This window comes from Aplysia californica, unplaced genomic scaffold (genome assembly GCF_000002075.1).
Source record: "Aplysia californica isolate F4 #8 unplaced genomic scaffold, AplCal3.0 scaffold00813, whole genome shotgun sequence".
NCBI lineage: Eukaryota > Metazoa > Mollusca > Gastropoda > Aplysiida > Aplysiidae > Aplysia > Aplysia californica.
This window is the reverse complement of record NW_004798083.1, coordinates 173,589-197,467: the sequence shown is the minus strand read 5'-3', so window position 1 is coordinate 197,467 and position 23,879 is coordinate 173,589. Positions and strand designations below refer to the sequence as shown.

At 38.2% G+C, this 23,879-nt stretch overlaps 1 protein-coding gene across 1 annotated transcript; it reads right to left on the bottom strand.

The window, feature by feature from the left end:
- Positions 1–1,104: 1,104 nt before the first annotated feature.
- LOC101846693 (serine--pyruvate aminotransferase) lies at positions 1,105–23,770 on the bottom strand. Its single transcript, XM_005109758.3, has 12 exons — positions 23,434–23,770; positions 17,641–17,719; positions 14,804–14,917; positions 13,501–13,565; positions 12,863–12,963; positions 11,329–11,399; positions 9,959–10,043; positions 8,816–8,911; positions 7,546–7,615; positions 6,098–6,193; positions 5,551–5,633; positions 1,105–4,745 (listed from the first exon to the last, which is right to left on the bottom strand). The coding sequence occupies exons 1-12, from the start codon at positions 23,758–23,760 to the stop codon at positions 4,601–4,603; spliced, it is 1,332 nt and encodes a 443-aa protein (XP_005109815.1). The 5' UTR covers positions 23,761–23,770; the 3' UTR covers positions 1,105–4,600.
- Positions 23,771–23,879: the final 109 nt, after the last annotated feature.

Below are 23,879 nucleotides of genomic sequence, written 5' to 3'. Positions count from 1 at the left end.
ATAATAATAATTCAAAAAATGATAATAATAAATTGCATACTGCTCAACCCTGTTATGACACAGCTTGTGAATACAATTACCTGTGTGGTATTGTCGAGATGATACCTTACATGTTAACATTTATGCTGTGTAACAGTCTTATTCTCAAGGAAGATGGTGACCAATAAGCAGGACGAAACGAAAACAACTTGTCAAATTCATTATTCTTTTCAATAATTACCTTCCCCTCTCCCTCCTTGCTGCATTATTCTTTTTACATAATAATACAAAACACCACGCAACCCTTCTGTTATGACGGGAAATTCAGTTACTTTCCAGTCGTATCAAATTAAATAAATAAATATACTTTTGTTGAAAACATAAGGCAGAAGAGTCAACTTGAATAAGGTGTCTTTTTGTAAAAGGCGCTCAATCCTTATAGTATATTCATTCTGGCTTGATGGGCAAGTGCAAGTCAGTGGGGGGTTTAATACTGGTGCTGTGAACACTAACTAAAGCTCCAAAGTGTTGTCTTTATAATAGGCCTAATTTTAAAGTACTTAATATTACTCATGGGAAAAGAAAAGCATAAAGACTCTGACCAAAAAGTGGTCCCCTTTTTTTTTCTTGATTGCCTGTGCATTGTAACAAGATAAAAAGAAAAATGTGTGGCTGTTGCGCACAAAGTCGAAAAAAAACCCAAAAACCTTCCCACACGTCTTGGTCAGTCTCGGAGTTCTACGCTTGCAAATATAGGCGCACAATGCACCCAAACATATTTTTCTCTCAAACAGGTTTCCAGGAGTCAGTTTTTAGTTTTAGTTTTAGTAGAGGTTTTACGGCGTTTGAAACTGCATAAGGTCAAATGAGCGCCAGAATATTAGAGGCGTTATAAGAGAGTAAAAAAACATAAAAAAGAAGAAGGGGAGATAAGGACGTTAGATGTTTGATAGAAAAGAAGAAGCAAACCACAACAGAGCACCCGCCAATCACCCACCCAGGAGTCAAGGTTGTGCATGTCTATATTTCAATATTATGTGCGGGTGTTGAGAAAAATTACAACGGGTTCTTAAGCCTCTGCTGGGGTAAAAAAGAAACCCTCATAAATTGAAAAAAACCCAGTCATTTGATTAGTAACTTTGATTTATTAAGTCTTATAACAGTCTAATAATGCATTCAACAAGCACTAAATGCAATTATACTGGTAACATATGCGCACTTGGATATTAAAGAACACAACTGAAGTTTACATTTACAACACAATAAAAACAATATGATTATTTAATAATGACATACTTTCACAATCTGTGGTAAGCGTAGAAAAGTCAGATGGTTGTAAAAATCAAATCGGAGATCTTAATAATAATGCTGTAGTAAAGTCATAATGGCACGACTTCTTATTGTGATTTGATTACTAGGACTATGAGAAATTTTAAGCCAGTAATTTTTTGTTCATATGAATTGTTCTGCTCAAAACCACAGTGAAATCTTGGGAAAAAAAATGACAACCTTTTATGCCTACTTAACCATACGATACATGAAACTCTTACACGTCTTTTGTAACAAACTTGAGGAGTTTAACCATTAATTTGTCACATACATCAACAGCATCTCATAAACAGCTGAGGAAAGCAGAAGCTATAAATGAATGTGAGGCCATTGCGCAGGTTGAAGGCATGGACCATACAGTCAATTCATACATTTCACTCATCACAGAATAAAGTTATAATAAAACAAGAGCTTTCTTGTAGAGGTTCTCCATTTTTAATTTGAAAATGAATTTAATTAAAAAATAAACCAAAGTCAATTTGACTTCAGTGTTGTGGCCTCAGAAAACAAATGATACAATACGTATAACTGTGTATGTGGATCTAAATGCATTTGTGTTATGAGGTGGAATAAGGTGCTCGTCAATTTTTGGGCCCGTAGGAGAATTGGCAAGCCGCTTGTGGTCTGAACCACTGTGCACATTCCTTTACAACGATTTAGATCAAATTATTTTCCGGCAATTGCCAAAAATAGGTTTCTTTTACCGGAAGTTCATTCATTAGACAAAGTACTATATCATAATAAGTTTGCTAGTTTTGATGTAATGGCCCATCTAGTGACGTTTTCGTTACTTTTAGATTTAGTACCAAAAAAGGGCCCAAGTGTAGTGGGTCTACCTCCCTCGGAGATAAAGAGTTACAGCTTATCCATTTGTCTCGCTTTTGAAGACAAAAATATCCGATGAAAGAGGTTGAGGTATAGCAACTTTCCTGGACAGGATAAATGAACTTCAGTAGAGCAGGTAAACACAAAGGAATTTTCGAGACATTTCATCATTTAACACACCTGATTTACCCAATTTAATTTTTTTTCTTATTTGGTCGCCCATCGAAATTGTCAATACATATCACAGTCATCAGCCCTTTGCCAAAACTAGTGAAGGACCTATTAGTTAAACAGAAAATAGACCCCAAAAACACACAACGTCCACCCTGAAAAGAACAATCATCGAGCAAGCAAACCTGACTAGACAAAAATGTTATTCTTTTACTACTATTAGACAAGGCAGGGTACACTTTAATCACAAGGTTAGTTCTTACCTCAAACATTTAGTTCTCAACAATAGTCTGAAAATACAGAAATATACAGACGAAGAGATGGAAGGGATCTGTAGGCAAGTAGGCTACTGTTGTATTGAGCAACTCTTACTCTTCACTCAGGCTTCCATGTGGCACCAGTACAACAGAACATTGACATTGACATTGTATTGGTTCACAGCCTCCTGCAACACTATACGTTTATTTTAAAAAACAGGACCTTAGGATTTGACGTCTATAGGATTGAGCCAAAAGGGAAAGTTTTTGTTCAGTGTTCTAAAAGAAACAACATCAGACGTGTTTCTAAAAGAAACAACATCAGACTTTTCTAAAAGAAACAACATCAGACGTGTTTCTAAAACATCAGACCGAGCAAGAGCAATGGAATGTCCCTCTCCAACAAAATTATAGCAAAAAAATAAAAGATTTTTAAAATGATGAGCTTAAATAGAGTTTACTTGAGGCACTACCACCAGTCAAGAATTGGTCCCCTTACTCTATTTTTCTCAAACAAAGTATTATATCTAGTACCTAGGCAAAAGAAAATTGAAAAATAACATTACTCTGAAAATAAAATTACTTAAGTGCAATGATTGATGGTCTCAAGGACAGTTTCTTCGAGGCTAGTATGAACATAGCATCAGATGATGCAAGCACAGAAGACCCCCCCAGCAAAAATCAGACATTTCCATGAACACGAAAATATCTTGCACATAATCCGTTGTGGATTTTTAGAGGGCTGTACAGATGGGACCTACTTCTTTCCTTTCATTCTGTAGTTTCTCGTAGTACGTTATTGGTTTTTCCTTGCACTTAAAGACTCTGGTCTTGTCGATATACTTCTTTCTACACAAACAAAACCCAAATGAATGCGACATTAGATGAGTACCGGTACCAGCACTGAAAAAATAGTTATTTATTCATATTCCAGTAAATTCTCCTTGAACAGCAAATATATCTTAAACCAAACCAATTGGTTCCCGCAGGAAAGCACCTTGTCATTTCAAAGATTGCAGCAATCCTTGGCCACTAACACCATCTAATACAATATGAAACAGCAAGGCACAATTTGTAAATAAATTGTCTCCAAATTTAAAAGCAGTTTCACATAAATTTTTAAAAAATATATAAAAAGTATGTTCCGATACAGATGAAACAGGTGGTTTTTTTTAAATAAAAAAATCAAATTAACTTCTATTGACATTCAAATCACACCAAAGTATATGTGAGAAGATGACAAAAATGTAGCTTCACCCTACAGGAACTAGAACTGTGATGTCAGTAAATAGTATAATATGAATTCAAACCCATTGCCACAAAAGAAAAAAAGAAATTGTTAAATATAAAACTGTTATTGTTTAAGTAAGTTAAAACTGCCTGTGAATGAGAAGGATATTTGTATTTGTCAGCCGAAAGCTTAAAAAAAAATTTTTAATGTCAAAAGTTGAAACAAATTATGCAGTTTCGATAGGTTAGAGGTTGAAAGAATGAAACAAGAAGAAAAGAAGAAAAACATCAGTTGAGATGAACAAGTGAAAAATTAAAAATTGTATATGTAATTGAAGTGTATATGTAGATAATTATGATAATTAGTACACTATAGAAATTACACAAATGAGAATGCACAGCCATGGTTGAGAGGCTTAGCAGTTCACCATGTACATACCACTGATTGTCCATTACACTGGTAGTCTGGCACCCTGATGCAATTCACGAAGGTAGAACTCTTGACATTTCAACACAGACATACTTTCTCTCTTTTTCTTTCTCTCTCTCCCCCCCCCCCCCCTTCCCCGAACCCTCTTCCCTTACTTAAATAATCTTTTTTTTAAAAAGGGGAATCCAGAATTCTAAAACAATCCTTTTTTTCTTCCACATTTGATTCATGATTTGTCCCAATTTGGAAGAGCGGGAGCACATGTCAGCAAAACAACAGCAGTGTTCATCCGATCTCCTGTAGATACATCCGATCTCCTGTAGATACATCCGATCTCCCGCAGTGTACCTCTGATCTCGGCCTCGTACCCGCCTCTGCCTCACTTACGAGCATTGGCCAGACCCTCACCGAAGACTTTCAAAGTGAGCTTCACGTTTTCAGGAGTGCAGTTGTATCCCAGAATTCCAATACGCCACACTTTTCCACCGAGGTCACCCAAACCGCCGGCAATCTCGATTTTATAACTGAAAAAAATGAAACGAAGTGGATATCATAAACATATAAATGTGAGATATCTGACAGGCTGTGAGAAAAACCATCAGCAGGTGCAGAAGGATATCTGGAAATATCGCCTTAAATAGAACTAGAACTTGTTTCTATCACAAACAAATTTACGAATGGAAAGACAAGTCTTTTTTAACATTCAATTTGAAATGAAATGGAGGAGGGGTGGGGAGCAAGTAAATTGTCTATATTTTCAAAATATTTTACAGCCTTTAATTTTTAAGTTAACTTTTTTTTTACCTTTAAAACGAAAGACCACTTGATAAAATTTTACTTTCTTGCCTGTTTTCACAGCTATTGAGATGTTGAAATAGAGCTATCATTCTCTAATCAGGTACAGTCGACAGACAAACTCAGCAGCTTCTCTCTTCATTCAACAAACAACTTTTTCAGTGTCCTCACTTCAAAGCCCATATATATTTTATCTTGTTTTATTTTTAAAATTTTTCTCTCATTTCAAAGTTCTTCATACACAAGTCAAAATTGAATAATAAATACATACTCACACTCCCTCTTACACAAGCATACAACATCCCCCCCCCCCCTCCACACACACAAAATCTACAATGGAAAAGTGAGAGACATAAATAAAAACTTCTCATTATCTCTTAAATAATAATACTACCAAAGACACGAGAGACTGCATTTGCGCACAAAAGTGAAAGACATGTTCTTAACATGATAAACAGTTGGTTTTTAATGTAACTGACTAATGTTACATATCACTGTAGTGTCCAAATAAAGGGAAAGAACAAGGAGTAATACTTTTGCATTGCATAGTCGACTACGCTCTTCCAGTCGACTCCCTCTGGGATTCTGATGGCGGTAACGCAAGGGTTTCTGATATCCTGAGGACAAAGACAAACAATACTCCTCATTCTCTAAAATGTGAACACAAGGATGAGAAAAGATATAACACATACTTTATTCATAGTAGAATGTATTAACACTGCTTTCATTAGCTTCTGATACGCAAAATAAACATATTAGCATCATTCACCGCTTTCTCTCCATATCCCTCCCCCCTTCCCTCTCTCTCTCTCTCCCCCCCCCCCCCCCCCCTCTCTCTCTCTCTCTCTCTCTCTCTCTCTCTCTCTCTCTCTCTCTCTCTCTCTCTCTCTCAATCTCAGATATGCAAGTGGCAAGGAGCAAAGATAACTTCTTGCCCATGTCAGTCTTCATGAGCATAAATCATCAAATGAATTCAATAGCAATGAAAAACATCAACTTTTACATGGACTTTGTCTCTAAAAAAAAAAAAAGAGAACAAAAAATCTTGTCACTACCTCTAGACCTCTAACCAAGTCCTTACCTTGTTCTTTACCCAGGGCTCCAACCCTAGTTTCTCCAAGCCTTCATACAGCAACTCAGCGCATTCTCTGTGATCTTTCCAAGATTTCTCAAGAGTCTGAAAATACAGAGAGCGGAAGTCTGTCAATCTTCAGAATTTATTAGTATGTTCCTTCTTAACAAAGAGAAGCACGGTTTCACATCAAGGCGTAAATGATTTCTAAAGATTGGGACAAAACAAAGAACACCTCGTAAAGTATAGCTGAACCTGCCCTAATGGCCACATGCCAAAGACATTCACCTGTACAAACGACCACTTCCCACTTTCAAACTTTGCACTTTTAAATATAATATGATGATACCATACAAGATGTTCACCTATCTAAGATGGTAGGCGGGTGCTCTGGTGTGGTTTGCTTCTTCTTTCCTATCAAACATCTATCGTCTTTATCTCTCCTCCTTCTTTTTCATGTTTGTAACTCTCTTGTAACACCTCTAATCTTCGGCACTTATATGACCTTATTGTGTTGCAAGTGCCGTAAAACTCTTACTAAAACTAAAACGAACCCCTTTCTCCTCGACAAAGGGTGGCCCTCTTGAAAAATTTTGACTGTACTTCGTTACACGATAGAAACAACAGACAAATAGACAGTGTGTAAAACCTTTCAGTGTCACCCTTTAACCACCCATACAACATCAAGCAGTTGGAAATGCAAAGGTGACAGCTCGGTGTGTGGTTGTAAATTTATTTATTTTTTGGGGGGAGGAGGGGAAGGGGGAGGGGGAGGATGTGTATAGTGGTTTACATGCCATGTCACAAGTGCATGAACTAGTCTCTCTTTTCACGATATAGGTTAGCACATGGTGTAGCGGTGGTAGTGGTAGTGGAAGTGGTAGTGCTAGTAGTCATAGTAGCAGACAATGCAAGGAGTCTCTCCCTCTACCCTACAATCGCAAAACAAACGGTTGTCTCTGCGCCAGAGGTGCAGCAAACGAATCTTCACAAGTCAAATTCTCGTTATTTGTCTGTCAGTTTGCAGGTATTACTAGTAGACTGTTTGTTATTTACACAGAATTAATTAGCCAGACCCAACACTTCTGATCTGTGGCTTATTTCTTTTATACTTCAAATCCCAAACAGTATAAATACAGTTTTAAATTTACTAAATAAAAAACAAAACCTAGACACCTTAAGCTATAAACAGTTTGTGTGGACTTTTCTTTGCCCAGTTCATAAATCTTATATTTAAAAACAGAAAGACAGACAGCAGAAACATTGATCATGTATGTGTAATGAGATGTAACTTTCCCAAAGCGGGGGGGAGGGGGAGGGGTTGGGAGGGAAGAAGGAGAATGAGAGGACTTTGACAGGATATCAGTAGAATGTGAATAAAAGAGGAGAATTTGTCAGGCAGTCGATATTTTCAGAAATCACAAACTTTCCTCACAAGAGGCCCTTCCCCCTCTTACCTCCTCTGCAAGCCGAGCGAGACCTTCCCTCAGAGCAAACACAGTCGACACCTGGGCTGTGTGATGATACCTGTATCAAGGAAAGACAAATGTGAAAGTACCACAGACTGGCATTCTTTTTTTTTTTTTCAGTTTTAGTAAGAATTTTACAGAACTTGTAATTTAGTTAAGTCATATAAGTGCCAAAGATTGTTACTAGACAGTAACATACTAAGACTAGAAAGAGGAGAGATATGACAATAGATGTTTGAAAGGAAAGACTGGGCAAACCCTAACATAAAAGGTCATGAAGCCAGTAAAGGGATGAAAACACTTCTCCAACCAGTACTACCAGTACCCACGACTGGCTCACAAAGGTACGGTACACTCCCGCCCGCCACCGCTTAGTCTCCTCCTTTGACACAATTAAGATTAGATCTATTTGGGAGACGGGCTTCCAACCTTGTCCGTCAGGGCCAACTCGGGCTGAGAGGGATAAAATATCCCAGGAGGAAGACTGAGATACACGTTAAAAATTCCTAATCAGGAATGGACCTCGGGTCTTCTGTGTGCGACAGTGAAAAATGCTTAATTGCTACACCACAAACGACGGTAATCTTCTCTGTGATTTCCACTGACTGGCAGACATTTTACTGTGGGAAAACAAGGAACAATCCCATTACGGGATGAGAAGGTGGAAAGTAGCTTTGTTATAACCACAGAGTAGTACATTGATACAAAAATGGAAATTTAGTGAAAAGTATCATACTGATGGGGGAAACAGTTCTTTTTTTAGTTTGATTTATTCATCTGCTTTTTTTTTCGGGGGGGGGGGGGGGGTCAATTCTTCTATCCTTCTTTAGTATAAAAATTTGCATCGTCAGCCAGCTGTTAAAAACGTACTACGCCCAAGATTTTGATTTTTTTTTTTTTTTCATTGCAGTTACTTAATCTCTGGTATTGGTTGCATGTGCTAAAGAAAAAAAGTTTTTGGCAAAATTTTAAATGCCGAAAAAATACATAACTTTGAAACAATTCTTAAAAGAAAGAAAGTTTTTCTTCTCTCTCCTGTCAGTTTTGCTTTCTGTGCTTAGTACATTATAATAGCTTACCGACAACATATTTAATGAATACATTCAAACATCAATGAGACTGGATATTTTGAAACGATTTTATAGCTTAAAATGGTAATTTTTAAAATATTTTCTTTTCTTTTTTCGTTGTTGTCGTAATTTGAGACAAAATACAATTTTTTGAACACACAAGGTTTTCCATTCAAATGGCAGCTTACCTTCTTGGATGCTCATCACAACCCCAGTAGTTGGCCAGTTCTTTTGCATCAAAGTAGAATGACCTCACTCGGGTCTTTCTGCTGGCAATTTTGTCTCTGTTGCAAAAAAAAAAAAAAAACAATAGCAAAAAAATCAAAGCATGTGAAATGATGGTACAATTCTCTGTTCATTTGTAATGCAATACATGACGATTCCCCAAATGCTGTTGCACTCCAATGCAAGTGAAAACATGTTTTAATAAAGTTTTTCTGATATAAAATTTTTTTCTGGTTTTATCAGGTTAATTTTAAGCTACCGTTTCTCTGGCGACTCTTATTGTAGAAGTAACATTAATACGTCAGGAGAAGCAGAGTTTATTTATCAGCACCCTCAAACAAAAGCTAAAATGACATAACACAAACTTCCTAAACAAGGCAGTTTATTCCATGTCACCGTCTCGGCCTTTCAGAAGAACATACTACGTTGCAACCACCTAAGTACATATTTTTGCCAGTAACAGAAATTCTGTAATAGTTAACTTTGTTTGTTTGAGTAAAGAGAAGCATATCAAACACAGTAATAATAGTCATTTAATGCTGAGAAAAAAGTAAGGCAGACAGACAAAAACAACAGAGGGAAAGTAAAAAAGTAGGAGCTACCATGGCGCCCTCCAACAACCCGAACTGCTGACAGTCAACAAGCATTATATTTTGCAGTTGGGTGAAGAGAGGAAAGTAGACTACAGTATTTTTACAAGACAGCAAAGCCTTATCTGTGCAACTTACCAGGAGCACGCAAAAAGTAAAGTGAGAGGAAGGGAACATAAAGATAGAGAGAATGAGAGAGGGAGGGAGTGAGGGAGGGAAAGAGAGAGAGAATGAGGGAGAAAGAGTGTATTTGTGTGTGTATGTGTGTTTGTGTGAGTGTGTGTGTGTGTGTGTGTGTGTGTGTGTGTGTGTGTGTGTGTGTGTTATAGCGAGTGAGAGAGCGAGAGAGAGAGATAGAGGGAGAGAGAGAGAGAGAGAGAGAGAGAGAGAGAGAGAGAGAGAGAGAGAGAGAGAGAGAGAGAGAGAGAGAGAGAGAGAGGGGGGAGGATGAAGACAAACAGACAGACAGACAGACAGACAGACAGACAGACAGACAGAAATAACCACCAGACTCACCTGGCTCTCTGTGAGAAGGAGATAGGACTTGTGCCTGGAGGTGAGCACAGCACTTTTTGGGAACCCGCGTAGAGGATGTCAATGTCTGCAATGGCAGGCAAACAAAACAAGGTATAAAGTCAAAATCTTTTCTTGATTCCCTGTAGATTTCTTGGCCGAAGGGCTAGAACTCAAATGGCCGCTGGATTGGAAAAGTAAAGTAAAGGTATTCCTATAGATATTTCACGTTCATATGCTCCAATGTAGTTTGGAGCACCGTAAAACTCTTACGAAACTAAACTCACTTTAGATATTATACATGTAAATTGTAATCTAGTGCTCTTCAAGATACGAAATAGATCATTTCAAGGAGGCGAAATATAGAATTATAGATAATTTCGAGGGCGGAAAAATTTCGTCATTTTGAGGGTGCGAGATATAAAATAGATCATTGTGACGGTGTGAGATAACAACTAGGGCTGGGCGGCTATGTTCCCGATTAGTGAAAGTTAGGAATCGTTGGAATCGACTCCGAACCAAATTACTTACTTTCTAACGATGTGATTTCTCCCGGTGGTTACTTGATTGGCTCCGAACTTCTTCAGGATTTATGATAACCTTGATTTCAGAACACTACGAAGCATCAACTTTTATTTTTCAAAAATCATCATCATCCAGTGCCAGATCTGCGACAGACATCGGCGATCATGGTTCTCCATTCATTCCTTTGCTCGAATGCTCTCAAAAAAGCTACGTTTCCCTGATCTTTCTCTGTTACATTTAGAATTCTAAACAAAAGAACATTTTAATGATTACAGTAACTGGTAACCGTTGGTATATATAAAAAGGAGTCGGAACTTCTCTTCCGCAGCATTAATCGTAGGAATCGGTTCCGGAATTGAATCCTCGCCCAGCTCTAATATCAACTGACCATTTCTAGGGAGGTGAAATATAATGTTGGTCATTTTGCAGGAAGGGGAGACAAAAAGTACATTTATCTGAGGGCAGGGAAAAATTGATTATTTTAAGTATGAACAATCTCTCCATATATAGTTTTTAAAAAATGAGAATACCATCGAGGAAAAGAAAGACAGCGGTCAATAGCTTCTGCATGAATTTAAATGACAGGTTTTTGGAAAAACATGACATGACGAGATTACCATTATAGAGGTAGATCCTACCAAATTACGATGCTCATGAGACACACACCCAACACACACATACTGACACGTACACACACACACCAACATGTGTAACACACACACACACACACACACACACCGACACACATACACACACAAACAAACACATATATATGTCACACACACACCCACAGAAACACATATACACACAAATACACAGACACATCAGAATATAAACGGACAGCTTACCCCAGGCATCCATGTACAAAGGATATCCTCCCAAAATAGCTACAGAGTCCACCAGGAGCAAAGCATTGTACCTGAGGCAGATCACAATAGAAGAGAGAGTTACCACCACAACTACAATCCCGCTGAAGGGGAGGTGGGGGGGGGGGGGTCCGATTGGGTTGGGAATGAGGGTTGTATTTCATTTTAGTAAGAGTTTTACAGCACTTGCAACACAATAAGGTCATATAAGTGCCGAAGATTAGAGGTGTTACAAGAGAGTACCAACACAAAAAAAGAAGGAGGGGTGAAAAGGACGATGGATGTTTGATAGGACACAGGGAGCACACGCCAACTACCCACGAAGGATATATTTACAAACAAAGTGCACTGGCAACGTAGAGAGAAAGATATGGAGATAACATCATCTTATCCAAAGCAAGGGGATCAAATTTCCAGACGTGAGAACATCATCCATTTTCATTCTAAACAGAATCACAAAAGCTGTCAGATATTTACAAGGATACTAGGAAGCTCTAAGGCAAAAATTATAATTTATAATCACACAGAGGTATGAAATGTGAGACAAGAATGAAGGGGAAAATGGAAGGGGACATACAAGAAGTCCCATGAACCACAGAACTAGCAGAACTAACTAACAATGATACAGAGGATGATGACATTTTTTTTTTTCTGGGACAGTTTTGCTTGAGTGGTTGTGCAGTCCAAAGATTCATTAGAAAATGGGTTATACTTAGCTAAAATTGTGAACATCTGTCCAGCCTTATCCGATGCAGGAGGAGGAGGAGGAGGAGGAGGAGGAGGAGGAGGAGAAGAGGGAAGGAAGGAGGAGGAGAAGGAGGAGAGGAAAAAGGAAGGAGGAGGCAAAGGAGGAGGTGAAGAAGAAGATAATAGGCTTTAAAAAAATTCTGCAGAAGTTGAACACCCCTTCCAACAATATTAAGTTGCTCCAAAAAAGGCACCTTTGAATTTTAAGTCCATCTCTGGTAGGACAAAGCAAAGTTCATGAATGCTCCTTCAGAGGACATAAACCAGGTTATCCCCATCATAACCCAGCAAGATACTAACCGAGCTAAGGGTTCCCCTCACAACTTTACAGTCTTTCATACTTCATAAAGGGGGCTCTCGCGGTCAAGAGGTTAAGGTGTTTGCCTCTCATTCTATAGGTCTCAGGTTTGAATCCGGATAGCGTTAAAGATTCCTTGGTGGTCCAAAATCGATAGGCGTTGGCTTCGGCCACCACCCGCGCAAAATTCAAAATTTCCTACAAACTAAAAATGTTTGATGTTTGGTGTGTCCAGAGTGCTCATGTGACCTTATGAAGTTGCGAGCACAGTAAAACACTTATCCAAGAAACGAAAAAAAACACTTCATAAAAAATGTAGCCTTTTAAAAGTCAAACATCTGTCTGTCTTATAGAAATTTAAACAAATTCTCTGGCTCAGAAACAATTTATCAAAAAGTCTAAAAAACGATTGAAAAACTTTAGCCCACCCAAAGGAACAAGGAAACAAGGGAGATAAAAGTCGGCACTAACTTGTGACACAGTTCGCCGAGTCCTTCCAGGGGCTGTGCTGTACCTCCAGATGATTCTCCGTATGTAATAAACACCATGGCAGGCTTGTGCTCTTGCAAACCCTACAGAGACGGCCATAACAAAGGAAACCGTTAGCCATCTCCACAGCGACAGAGGCACTAGTCATAACAATCAACAAAGCTATAGAAAAGCGTGACAAAGTGTTTGAGTTTGAGTAATAGTTTTATCGTCCTTGCAACATATATGGACCGTACAAGTGCCATTGATAGAGGGGTTACTAAAAAGTGATATACAAAGAAAAGGTAGTAAGATAAGGATGATAGATGTTTGATAGGAGAGAAGGAGCAAACCGCACCATGAGAGCAATGACAAAGTGTAAGTCACAGTAAAGTGCAGCGACAAGAAAAAATGAGTACAACATTTTTATACACGAGTCAGACCCGACAAATTCATAAAAACAGCATTTCCACAAGAATTTTTGCTATTTTTCAGAAACAAAAATCTAACAGTATGAACATCAGAACCAAGCAAAATCTAGAAAGTCGAGGACCCTCTCTTAGATAGACTAGTTTCGGGTTTTGACAAAACATTTCTCAAGTAAAAGTGGAAAGTCTTCAGCCTCCGTTGCATTTCCGTACCTTTTCAATTTGCTCAAGGGAGAACACCTCACCCATTGGACACTGAATCACGGCTGCAGTTGAACCTGCACAAATACATGCATTGTATTTTATTGTTTGTTGTAGTAAGTGTTTTATGACACTTGTAACATATTCGGTCATATAAGTGGTCAAGATTAGAGGTGTTACAAGAGAGTAAAACAACACAAAAAGGAAGGAGGAGAGATCAGCATGACAGATGTTAGATAGCAAAGAAGGAGCAAACCACACCAGAGCACCTACCAACCATCCACTCACATTTTATACAGTCATCCCAGGCCTACAAGACAGTAATTTAGCAATACCTTGAAATGAATGAATCAGTATTTGGTAAGCAGAAAACGGACAATACATAGATCTACATATGACAATGACAAAGACAGAGAAGTATTATGATAATATAATGTGATTGACTGTGGTATGTGTAATTTCAGATGAACAAGCTTGCAAAAGAAGTTATTTTGAAGTTGTAAGAGCCTTCAGGGGATACATGACTAAAAAATAGTATGACATTAAAGAATTTCAAAAGGTTCTGTCTAAACAACTAAACGTTACATCTGCGTATAGGCCTACCCATAGCATTGGGCAAATACCCACAGCATGGTGGAAAACAACCACAAAAACAATAAATGAGAGTAGCCAGAATCATAACAGGAGACGGAACTTATAAACAAAGAAAAAAAAATGACATGATAATATTATCACATCTTTTCATCATGACAAATAGTATTTTAAAACACTCTTCTTTAAAAAATTCTCTCCCTCAACCAACTCTTCTGATTCCTATAAAACTCCCTATTCCCATATTACCAAGCACCAAATGATGTTTCAAAAATGTGTGACCATGTGGATTTCTATACCAGAAATGTTGGAGAAGAACGATAAATAACCCACCCAAGATACATACACCCACACACACACACACACACACGAAAACAGATACTTCTTTTTTGTGTGTGAGAGCACAGACAAAACATGACAGACAAAAAGAAAGAAAAAAGCCAGAATAATAAAAGAAGTACAACCTATTAGAGTCCCCTCCCCTCCTCTCAAACAAGCTGCATGCATATAAAAACACACATATAATTCACATATATGCACACAAAACATTTCACAAAAATTTGGTAAAGGTTTCATTAAAAGGTCTCCATTTGGAACTTTCTTGATCTTCTACGTGCATCCGAGGGTCTCCACTCTCTGTAGGCCCACCATGGGGGTAACCATGACATCAGGCCATAATTCCTCAGTTCTCCAGGTATCGTATCTAAGGACATCCATCACTCACCATTCCTGTCCACCATGTCAGCGAGCCGCTGTCCCCAGATCCCATTCTGACAAACCAGCGCCACATCTCCGGGCTCCAAAATATTGGCTACGGAGGCCTCCATGGCAGCATGACCTGGGTTGTATAACAAACAAGAATAAGACGATCTGCCCCACAAAAACAGTAGTGTGTACAGGTTTAACAAACTTACTAGACAGAGACTGGTCATTTTGAAGCAGAGAACTTGCCTCATTATGCTAAGTTCAATCGTGTAAAGAGAAGCGCATCGGTAAGGCAATAGTCATTTTGAGTAGGGACTAAAGACTTTGTTCATTTGAGTAAAGAAAAGCAAAACCATATTATAATGGTTAGTACATGGAAAGATTTATTGAGACGGAGAGACTGAAACAACTGAGAGGAAGAAAAGAAGTTGGATGGACTAGTGTTTACTCCCACCCCCTTGCTCAAACTTGAATTTCATTTTTGTGAAAATGTCTAAGATTAAATAAAACTTTTATAATATAAGTACTATAATGTTTAAGGTCATGGAGACCACTGCTGACATTTCAACAAGCGTAGTCATGCACCCTGCTTCAGGGTCAACAAACATGACACCACCCCCACTCTCCTCTCCCTATGCAGGAATTAATTTCAGCACGATATGTTATAACCACTTAAAAAACAACACAAAGTTGAAAAACTGGTTATATGAATGATATCACGAGCCACACCAGACATGAGAGGCATGTAGGGTAAGGCTTCAACAACTGCTGTCTGTGACCTTGAAGAGATAAGATAAGAAGTGGACAGCCCTCATGACCCCAGATCACACTTACTCCACTCTCCCAGTACTACAAGGCAAAGGAGACGAGATAGAGAAATGAAAAGGACTCAGAGTTTTCGCAGTGTTGAAGTTATCCAGTCTCTTGCTGTCAAAAGGAAGAATAAGTCGGCATTGTCCTATTCTGGATTTTAATCCTTCAAGATTTTTGTATGACTATTTCAGTAATAGCCTACTGCGCATTTGAGTATTCATTTTCTTTACTAGTATTTTTATGTTAAAATTTCAGTATTTCTGTATTTAAGTATTTCTTTGGACCTGTTTTCAACAAGGCTGAGTTTCTTCTCCAAGTCTACAACCAATATGTCCATGCCTACCACTGATAACCATAAGCACAAACACAAGACAGGCTTGTCAAATAACCTGATAAAAAAAACAGGGCACATTTGCCAGGGTTAAGAGGAAGCCGCTATTTGATATCTCTTTGAAACAGTTCGGAGGTCAAATAGTAATGACCCCAAAAGAAACACACATTACATTTTCACTATTCCCGAAGGCCACAAATATACAACAGAACTTTCTGTGTCTTTTAGCTGACATAATACGTGAAAAAAACAATAACAAGTCAACCATTAAAAACATGAGCCCTGTCAGAGAAAATGCTTGGCAGTCATGATTAGCGTGTGACAGAGGGACAAGAGTTTAGAATGAGAGATGGTACTGCACAATTCAGGGCACTCAGCAGCATGTTATTTTTCTTTAATAAATTAAATGTTGCTCATAGATGCTCAATGGATGAATACATAGCACAGCAATCTTGTACTGTATTGGAGTTCTTATGGGGAGTCAGAATTACCCAGTATTGATTTATGGATATTTTCTTATTAAAATTGGCTTTGCAGCCAGGTTTTGAAGTGACTACAGTTTGTCAACAATGTTGGTCATGTGTAAAGGCATAATGACATTTTGGGGGGTATTGTGTCCTGATTTGGTGCCGATTTTTTAAAACTACGTAAAAAAAAGTGCCAACATGGTAGAAAATGTACTTCAAGAAAAACAAAACAAGAAAAAGGAAAGTTGTTTGGTCTGTCATGATGAGATGATGAGTAGATGATGATGATTGTGATGATAACAACAATATTGATAATTCTGAAGTGTTGGTAAAGGCATAATGACCTAATAACTGTGGATAGAATGGTACACACTGCGAGGAATTCTCTTTCTCTCATCAAGACTTCTTTGGAATGGTTAGCTTATCTATTAGCTCTTCTTCTCTCATGATAAAAATTTTCTTTTATCTGTTATGGTTCAGATTACATCGTTTTAAGTATATTTTTAAAACCCATCAAGCAAAACCAGTACAAAAATAATTTTCTCTCTTTTTCTCCTCTTTTTTTTATATGAGCTGTCATTTCAATGCAAAATTAATAACAAAAACCATAGTTAGGTTAATTATTATGAAACACATTTCAGTCCTGCATACAAGAAAACAAATCTGCAGTAGATTTTAACCCATGGACCCCAACGCACACCGGAACATGTGTTATCCTTTATACCTTACAGTGCACAAAACACACACCTCAGTGAGCGGAGAGGTGAATGTAAGCTATGCTGTCAACTCAATATAGCTCAGGTGTATGGGTCCTGTACACTCAGGAGACCAGGGCTTAAAAGCAGTTGAAAACAAACAGACATTTTCTGGGGTATGTCCACACAAATGAGGAGGAAAGGAGTTTTAAAAGTCTCCACATTTCTTCCTACGAAAAACGAGTTGCACACCACACAGTGAAAAAGTTTTGAGCATAACCATACCAACTAAATTCAACTGTCATGGATCAAAACTATGTTGTTTGAAAAATTTTCAAGACTTGACAAGAAAATTATTAAATTAGCTGAAAAGGACAAAAGAAAAGAAAAAGAAAAAAAAAAGAAAAGAAATTGCAACACTGACTTGGCAAACTGAGTTTAAAAAAAACAACCGAACTAAATAAATCTCCAGCTCATAACTATTGTTCTGGCTATAAGTTTCAGATAAGTCAAATATCCATATAAGATCTTATTCAAATTCAAGCTTTACCTGTGCCAGAAATAGCAAACGTCCACTCATTTTTAGTCTGAAATGCATACTGTATTCCTTCTTTCACTTCATCCATAATCTGAGGAGCACAATTTTAAAGGAAATATAACCAGGGCACCACGAGTAGGAGGACATTGGGGCAATGATCATCAGATGAATAAGTACATAAAAAGACTACTACCGTATGAAAGCATCCTATGTTATGATACAAAAATTCTGTAATAGATAAAGTCATAGTCCTCTTTACCTGAACCATCTTTTCTCATCTTACTACTGCATACGTCCACTTTAGGTAGGCTACCAGAAAATTCAGGAAAGGTTCACTTATAAATAGCTATAGACTATTGAATAGTAAAGCAGCTTGGGACAGGAAGAAATTTTGAAAAGAATTATCTTTCTCTGACCAGCAGAGCCCAAGTCCAACAACAGAGACGTATTAATAGAGAGCTCTTCTTATCATCAACATCTTCTGAACACTAAGGATCAAGAGCTTATGAAATTATATACAAAGTACTGCACATAATATTATGTTTGACAATCAATAACATAACCAGTCAACAATTATAAGGGTTTGAGCGGAGAAGGTAAAGGCATTTTTTCATCAAGTGTATGCTTAGAAAATACAGAGGAAATACAGTTAAGTCAGTCCACAACTTTACGAAATAAAAGTCAGTGTCAATGATTTTGGGAGTCAAGTGTCTTAAGCTTAATAATGAATAACATGAACCAATAAGACAATTCAAGTAAGGTCTTAACAAATAACTAGACAAAACATTTCAGTTGGAATTTCCATAAGTTTAGAGATTAAATTGAGGGATTTTTATGGGGGAGAGCGGGGAGGCTTTGGACACTTTTTACGTTTGGCTCCACTGCTCGCTTCAGGAACAATTTAAACCTAAGAGAAGGTTTCACCATTATTGTAAGCCATCTGAGCATCACCACTTGCGATATTAGATTCATGCATCATCACGTTATACTGCCAGAGTATTTTATCTATGGTACCCTAAGATGTCCAAAACCACCCCACTCTGAAGGAGACAGCGCACAAAAGTGAAGGAAACTTCGGATGAAAAGGGGTAACTTCGGACAGTGTGTCTCATGTATCAAATATTATTTTTGAGAAGCAAAACTTCAACACAGTATAGATCTATACGTTTACCTTTCGTTTGAGGTGAGAAAATATATATCACATTCACAGGAAATCGTAGAAAACAGAGATCAAACCATCATGTATAAACTAGCCCAGTTTTATATACAACTAACTGTACACGTTGGCTTGAAATATCTCTTTGTCATTGTAAACAGAGCTCAGTAATGCCCCTAAATAACAAGCTAGTTTTTGTAGTGATAAACAGAGATAAAAAGAATTCTTTTCCATGTTACTTTCCGAGTCTGTCAACGTCTGGATTTGGTGAGATTACAGCACTAATGAAGGTGCTCCATATAATGCTAAACTATTATTGCTATTTCTCTCTGAGCGACACCTTCTGTTTCGAATCCAGATAGGCGTGTTCTTGAACATGGGTTGTTTGAAGGGTTATCAATAGTTTTCATGGCTTCCTGTCATGTCTTAATGGAAAAAGACGTAAATACGGAGATCCACCATCTCAAATGATCTGACAGTTACCATGTTCCGGGAGGCGTACCATAACCAAAATCAAACAGCTATAATAAAGGAAACAAAGTCTGCTGATTAAAAACAGTAAATCAGACTTTTCTGTTTGAAAGAACTTCACTTGGTGCACTTTAAGCTTTTGAAAATGAAATTCAAACGCACTGGACACTTTAATGCTATTAGAAACATGAATGGATGCCATTTTAACTGCAAACTTACAGGAGGAGGAACTTCTTTAATTTTTTGTTGAGGTTCAGATCAGAGGAGGAATAACTGGTCTCATTTTAAAATGGCCAAATCTTCCACAGGTGGATAGATGAAAAATAAAAGAATTGCTTTCTTATTAGATTTTTCTAAGGGAAGACACTCAAAGTCACCCTCTTCGTCTTCTTCCGACACCATTTTCCCAACAAAGGGAACACACTTCCCAATAATCCCCAAGTTTGATGACAACAAAGTTACGTTCCTTAGGTTCCATGGCAAAAGCGCCACTTTCGAGCCAGAACCCAGAAAGTCAGTCTTTTCTGGTATATTTTGTTCATGAGCCATGTTTCTGGTATGATTATAATGTTCGCTATGGCGGATTATGATATATATAATGACAAATGTCGGGTTAGAAGAACATCCTTGAACATTTTATAAAATACTCCGATAATTTTTTTCCCCAGAGGATCGTAAACAATCGTGCAATCGTAAATGGGTGTCTCTAAAACGCACTGATGTCTTCACACTGTTTTAAATAGAATCTTGTCAGGTAAATTTCTTCACATTGTATGCAGCTTCCGCACGATACAAAGACAATGAGTCATTAACAAATGGCAAGTTTCATCTTTTCTGTAACTAATAGGCTCTTTTCTTTTTGAGGGCTCTATATATTTTTACCTTGACATGGTTGAGTATGGGAAATATAATGCAAATTACGTTTATAAAATTCAATTTTTATAAAAACTCTGATTCCAACGACTCTCACGAAAATCTATTAGTTGTCGGAAGACTTCAAATAGTGTACAAAATCAACCCATCCCATGTACCGAGGGCTCTCGTGGCCTAGAGGTTAAGGTGTTGGTCTCTCATTCAAAGGTCCAGGGTTCGAATCCGGGAAGCGACCAAAATATTTTCTTCTCTAAAATTGACTCCTTTCACCTCCTTTCCTGCTCTCTAGTCTAGCAATGTTCTGTTGTATGCTTTCGTCTCCTCTTTGTGCCCCCACCCCTTCACATCCTTTGTCCCCTCCTCTGGGCTCCTGACTTTCTGCGGCCTTTCTACTGCCACTCCTTGGCTCCTTCGAACTGCGGTCTTTCAGTGACACCCCTGATCTTCTTGTAGGACAGGAAAGAACTACACCTAGCCTTCTCGGACAAGGGCAAAAAATCTCGGAGGGCCCATGTGCAAGATGCGTGCATTAACCCTATCTGTACGTCGTGCTTTACTATTACAAATTACTATCATATCCATATGAAGTGGGGAACTCTGTGCCACCACTTTCCAAAGGGGAAATTTACTCGTTAATTTGATCCATACGCTTGCCATAGCAGTCTGTCAAAACGATTTTTTTTAGAAATACTGAAAGATTCAAAGAGATCTTTGTACTAAATAAATCTAGAACTAGAAATATTCTAAAATGTGAAGAAATACAACCCTGGGGTTACAAAATGACCCCAGGGCGTACGGAGAGGGTTAAAGATCCCTTGGTGGTCTAAAATTTCCTACAAACTAAAAAAGTTTAATATGTCCTACGCGCTCATGCTGTCATAAGGGAAAACGACGATTGGTCAAAAAATTTTTTTTTTAATTTTTACATATTTCATCGAGTATTTAATTCTGCATCTGATGGGGTAAAAATTTTTGTCCTAACCTGTTGTTGCGTAATTGAGAGTTCGTCGTTTTCCCGTACACTGGCGAGCTCTGAGCCAGAGCTCAGTGTAAGGGAGAACAACGAATGGTCCATCGGTGAAGGGTCACTGCTCGTTCTGCATTGTCCCCTTGTCTCTGCCTTAGGGCAAATTCGGCATGCGCGACGAATGACAATTCGTCACTGTTGCATTAGTACACACATACTAGGCCTTTTTAGCAAAAAAAAACACCACCACCGCCTCCTCCCCCTAGTACAATCGACAAGGATTATAACAATGTATCACTTAGTGTGTCTTTCTGTCTGTCTTCACGCATGCTGATGGTGTGAATTGATAAGAGCAGGCGGGAGAGAGGGGAAAACGGATGGGAACAGGGGGTAAGGGGTGGGGATGGGAGGGTTAAAAAAGTATTTAGGGAGAAATTTATTTGCACTGCATATTAGTGTCAACCAGATGTTCACTGACCGACGTCATAACAGTTTGCAGTCCAGTCATTTTACATACCAACGATGGTTATATTGCCGCAGTTTGACTAGCATGTGTCTCTAGTCAACATCATTATAGAATTACCAAGAAATTAATGACACATTGATATGAGAGTTAATTTCTTTGTCCAACTTAAAAAGTTGGACGGTATTGTGGCGACACTTAGTCTTGCTTATATACAATTTCTTTATGACTTGATGGACGTTACGATTGAGTATAATAATGTCTTGCAGATTCAAACTGTCCTTGTCAATCTCTACTTGGTAGTATGTTTTCCCATCAATTAAATACTTTATTAAATACGACTGATGCTGAGCAAGGCTTCGCATCACCTCACCTGAGAGCGTTAGCGATACAATCTTGTCAGATTGCTAAATTAAAATTTCTTACGAGAAAGTTTGACTTTGCAATGATCTGATCGTATTATTGACGTTGTAACATTATTGATCCCTTTGGTCGTGCAGGGGGAATGTTGCAATTAGTGAAAATAAAAGTAAAACAAGCTTCTAAAGAAGACCAAACTTTGATTCCAAACGAGACAGTTAAATCAAGCTGTTGAAAATGTGGGCACATACATCTGATTTGTACATTGACTGTGTAGTATTTAACCAAGCAAGGAAGGAAAATGAAGAACGCTTACCGAGTTACAGTTGGAATAAAACAAACACCTAACTTTATACGCATATAATAGCTAGTTTATAGATCTACGTCTTTAAATTTCTATTTGTAGTAACCTGTACAGTCATCACTGTCAATATAAGGCGTCACAACTGACCATCGGCCACGTCCATAACCCTTCACCAGTCGAGAACGATGAACGGTACCATTCATCGTTTTTTTGCGTACAATGAAAGGCTCACCAGCGGGCGCGCAGTGTAAGGGAAAACGACCAATGTCAAATAAAGTTGCTACTTTTCAACCTAAACCATTCAAACTTTTGAAACAGCTTTATGAACACCTAAACCAGATATCTGGTGAAATACAGCTTAAAAGAAAGAAAAATTGAAGAGTTCTAAAGAGAAAACATTTTTAGCCTCTCTTGAAAAATTTGCCTCGCTACCTGTGCAGAACCATTCGTCGTTTTCCCTTACAACGGCAGATATGACCTTATGCAGTTGCGAGCGCGGAAAAAAACACTTTTACCACAAAAATACCCCCCAAAACCGGCGCTTTTTCGGTAGTTCCCACCCCGCAATTGTTATTCGCCGGTTTTGGCCTCAAGAGTAGGGGGGTTTCAAGTTAGCCCCCCTGACCTAATAAAAATATGGGTGGGGGGTTCCAGGTGGGGCATGAAAAATTTTACCATATTAAATGTTTTGCCGTTCTTAGGTTTGATATCTTAACTCGCCGCGCATCAAACGTATAGATTCTAGAGTCTAGATATCTAGATCTAGATTCTAAATCTAGGCTCAAATAAGGGGGGTGCAAGGGAACTACCGAAAAAGCACAAAAAAAACATTCCCTGCACGAAGTTTTCCTATGTGGTTGTGTAGGAAACAATCATGAAGTAAACACTGTGAAAACCAGACAACACACCTGATGTTAGCCTATTGAACCGATCTAGATATCTAGACTAGACAAAATATAGATTCTAGATATAGATCTAGATTCTAGATCTAGAAATCTAGATCTAGAGTAGATCTAGATCTAGATTCTAGATCTAGATTCTAGATTAGATGTAGATCTAGATTCTAAATAATCTAGATCTAGATCTAGATCTAGAGTCTAGATATCTAGACTTCTACATAGATCTAGAATCTAACATAATTTAACATAACATGATATAATAATAAAACAGGCTCGCCATATGGCATGGTTCTCAGCGACTCAGTGACTTACCTTCAAGAACTCAGGATGTAAATGGCCAATCATTGGCAATGCTCCTGCAGCAAGAACTCTTGGGGGACAGTTGGAAGGCCCTGGTCCCATCAAGAGTTTTTTGGGAACATCCATGGGTTTTAACAAACTTTGAGGGGGAGAAGAAACTGCAGGGCCCTCATGCCTAGCAGACGATGAAAACGCAGCCATGACTGCAGCTGTGTACTGACTGGGTGGAACATGTGTTGATGAGACTACACGACAGCGGCAGCCACTGCGCGCTATCGATCGCCTGGCTTGGGAGACAACACAGTCGACCACTTTTCTGCTAGAGGATGCTAGTGCCATTTCTTCCCTGAAGACGAAGAGAAGCCTACACAAGCGAACCTTTATAATTCCCCTGCAAAGACGGAAGCAATACTTTAAACTGGCCTCAACTGAAGAACATAGCCTTTTTATAAACAATT

Coding starts and splice junctions, on each gene's coding strand:
- LOC101846693 (XM_005109758.3), bottom strand. CDS start 23,760: ATGGCACTAGCATCCTCTAGCAGAAAAGTGGTCGACTGTGTTGTCTCC. Junction 17,720..23,433: donor TACATCCTGAGTTCTTGAAG/GTAAGTCACTGA, acceptor TGTGCTCCTCAG/ATTATGGATGAAGTGAAAGA. Junction 11,400..12,862: donor CTCGGCGAACTGTGTCACAA/GTTAGTGCCGAC, acceptor GATCTGCCTCAG/GTACAATGCTTTGCTCCTGG.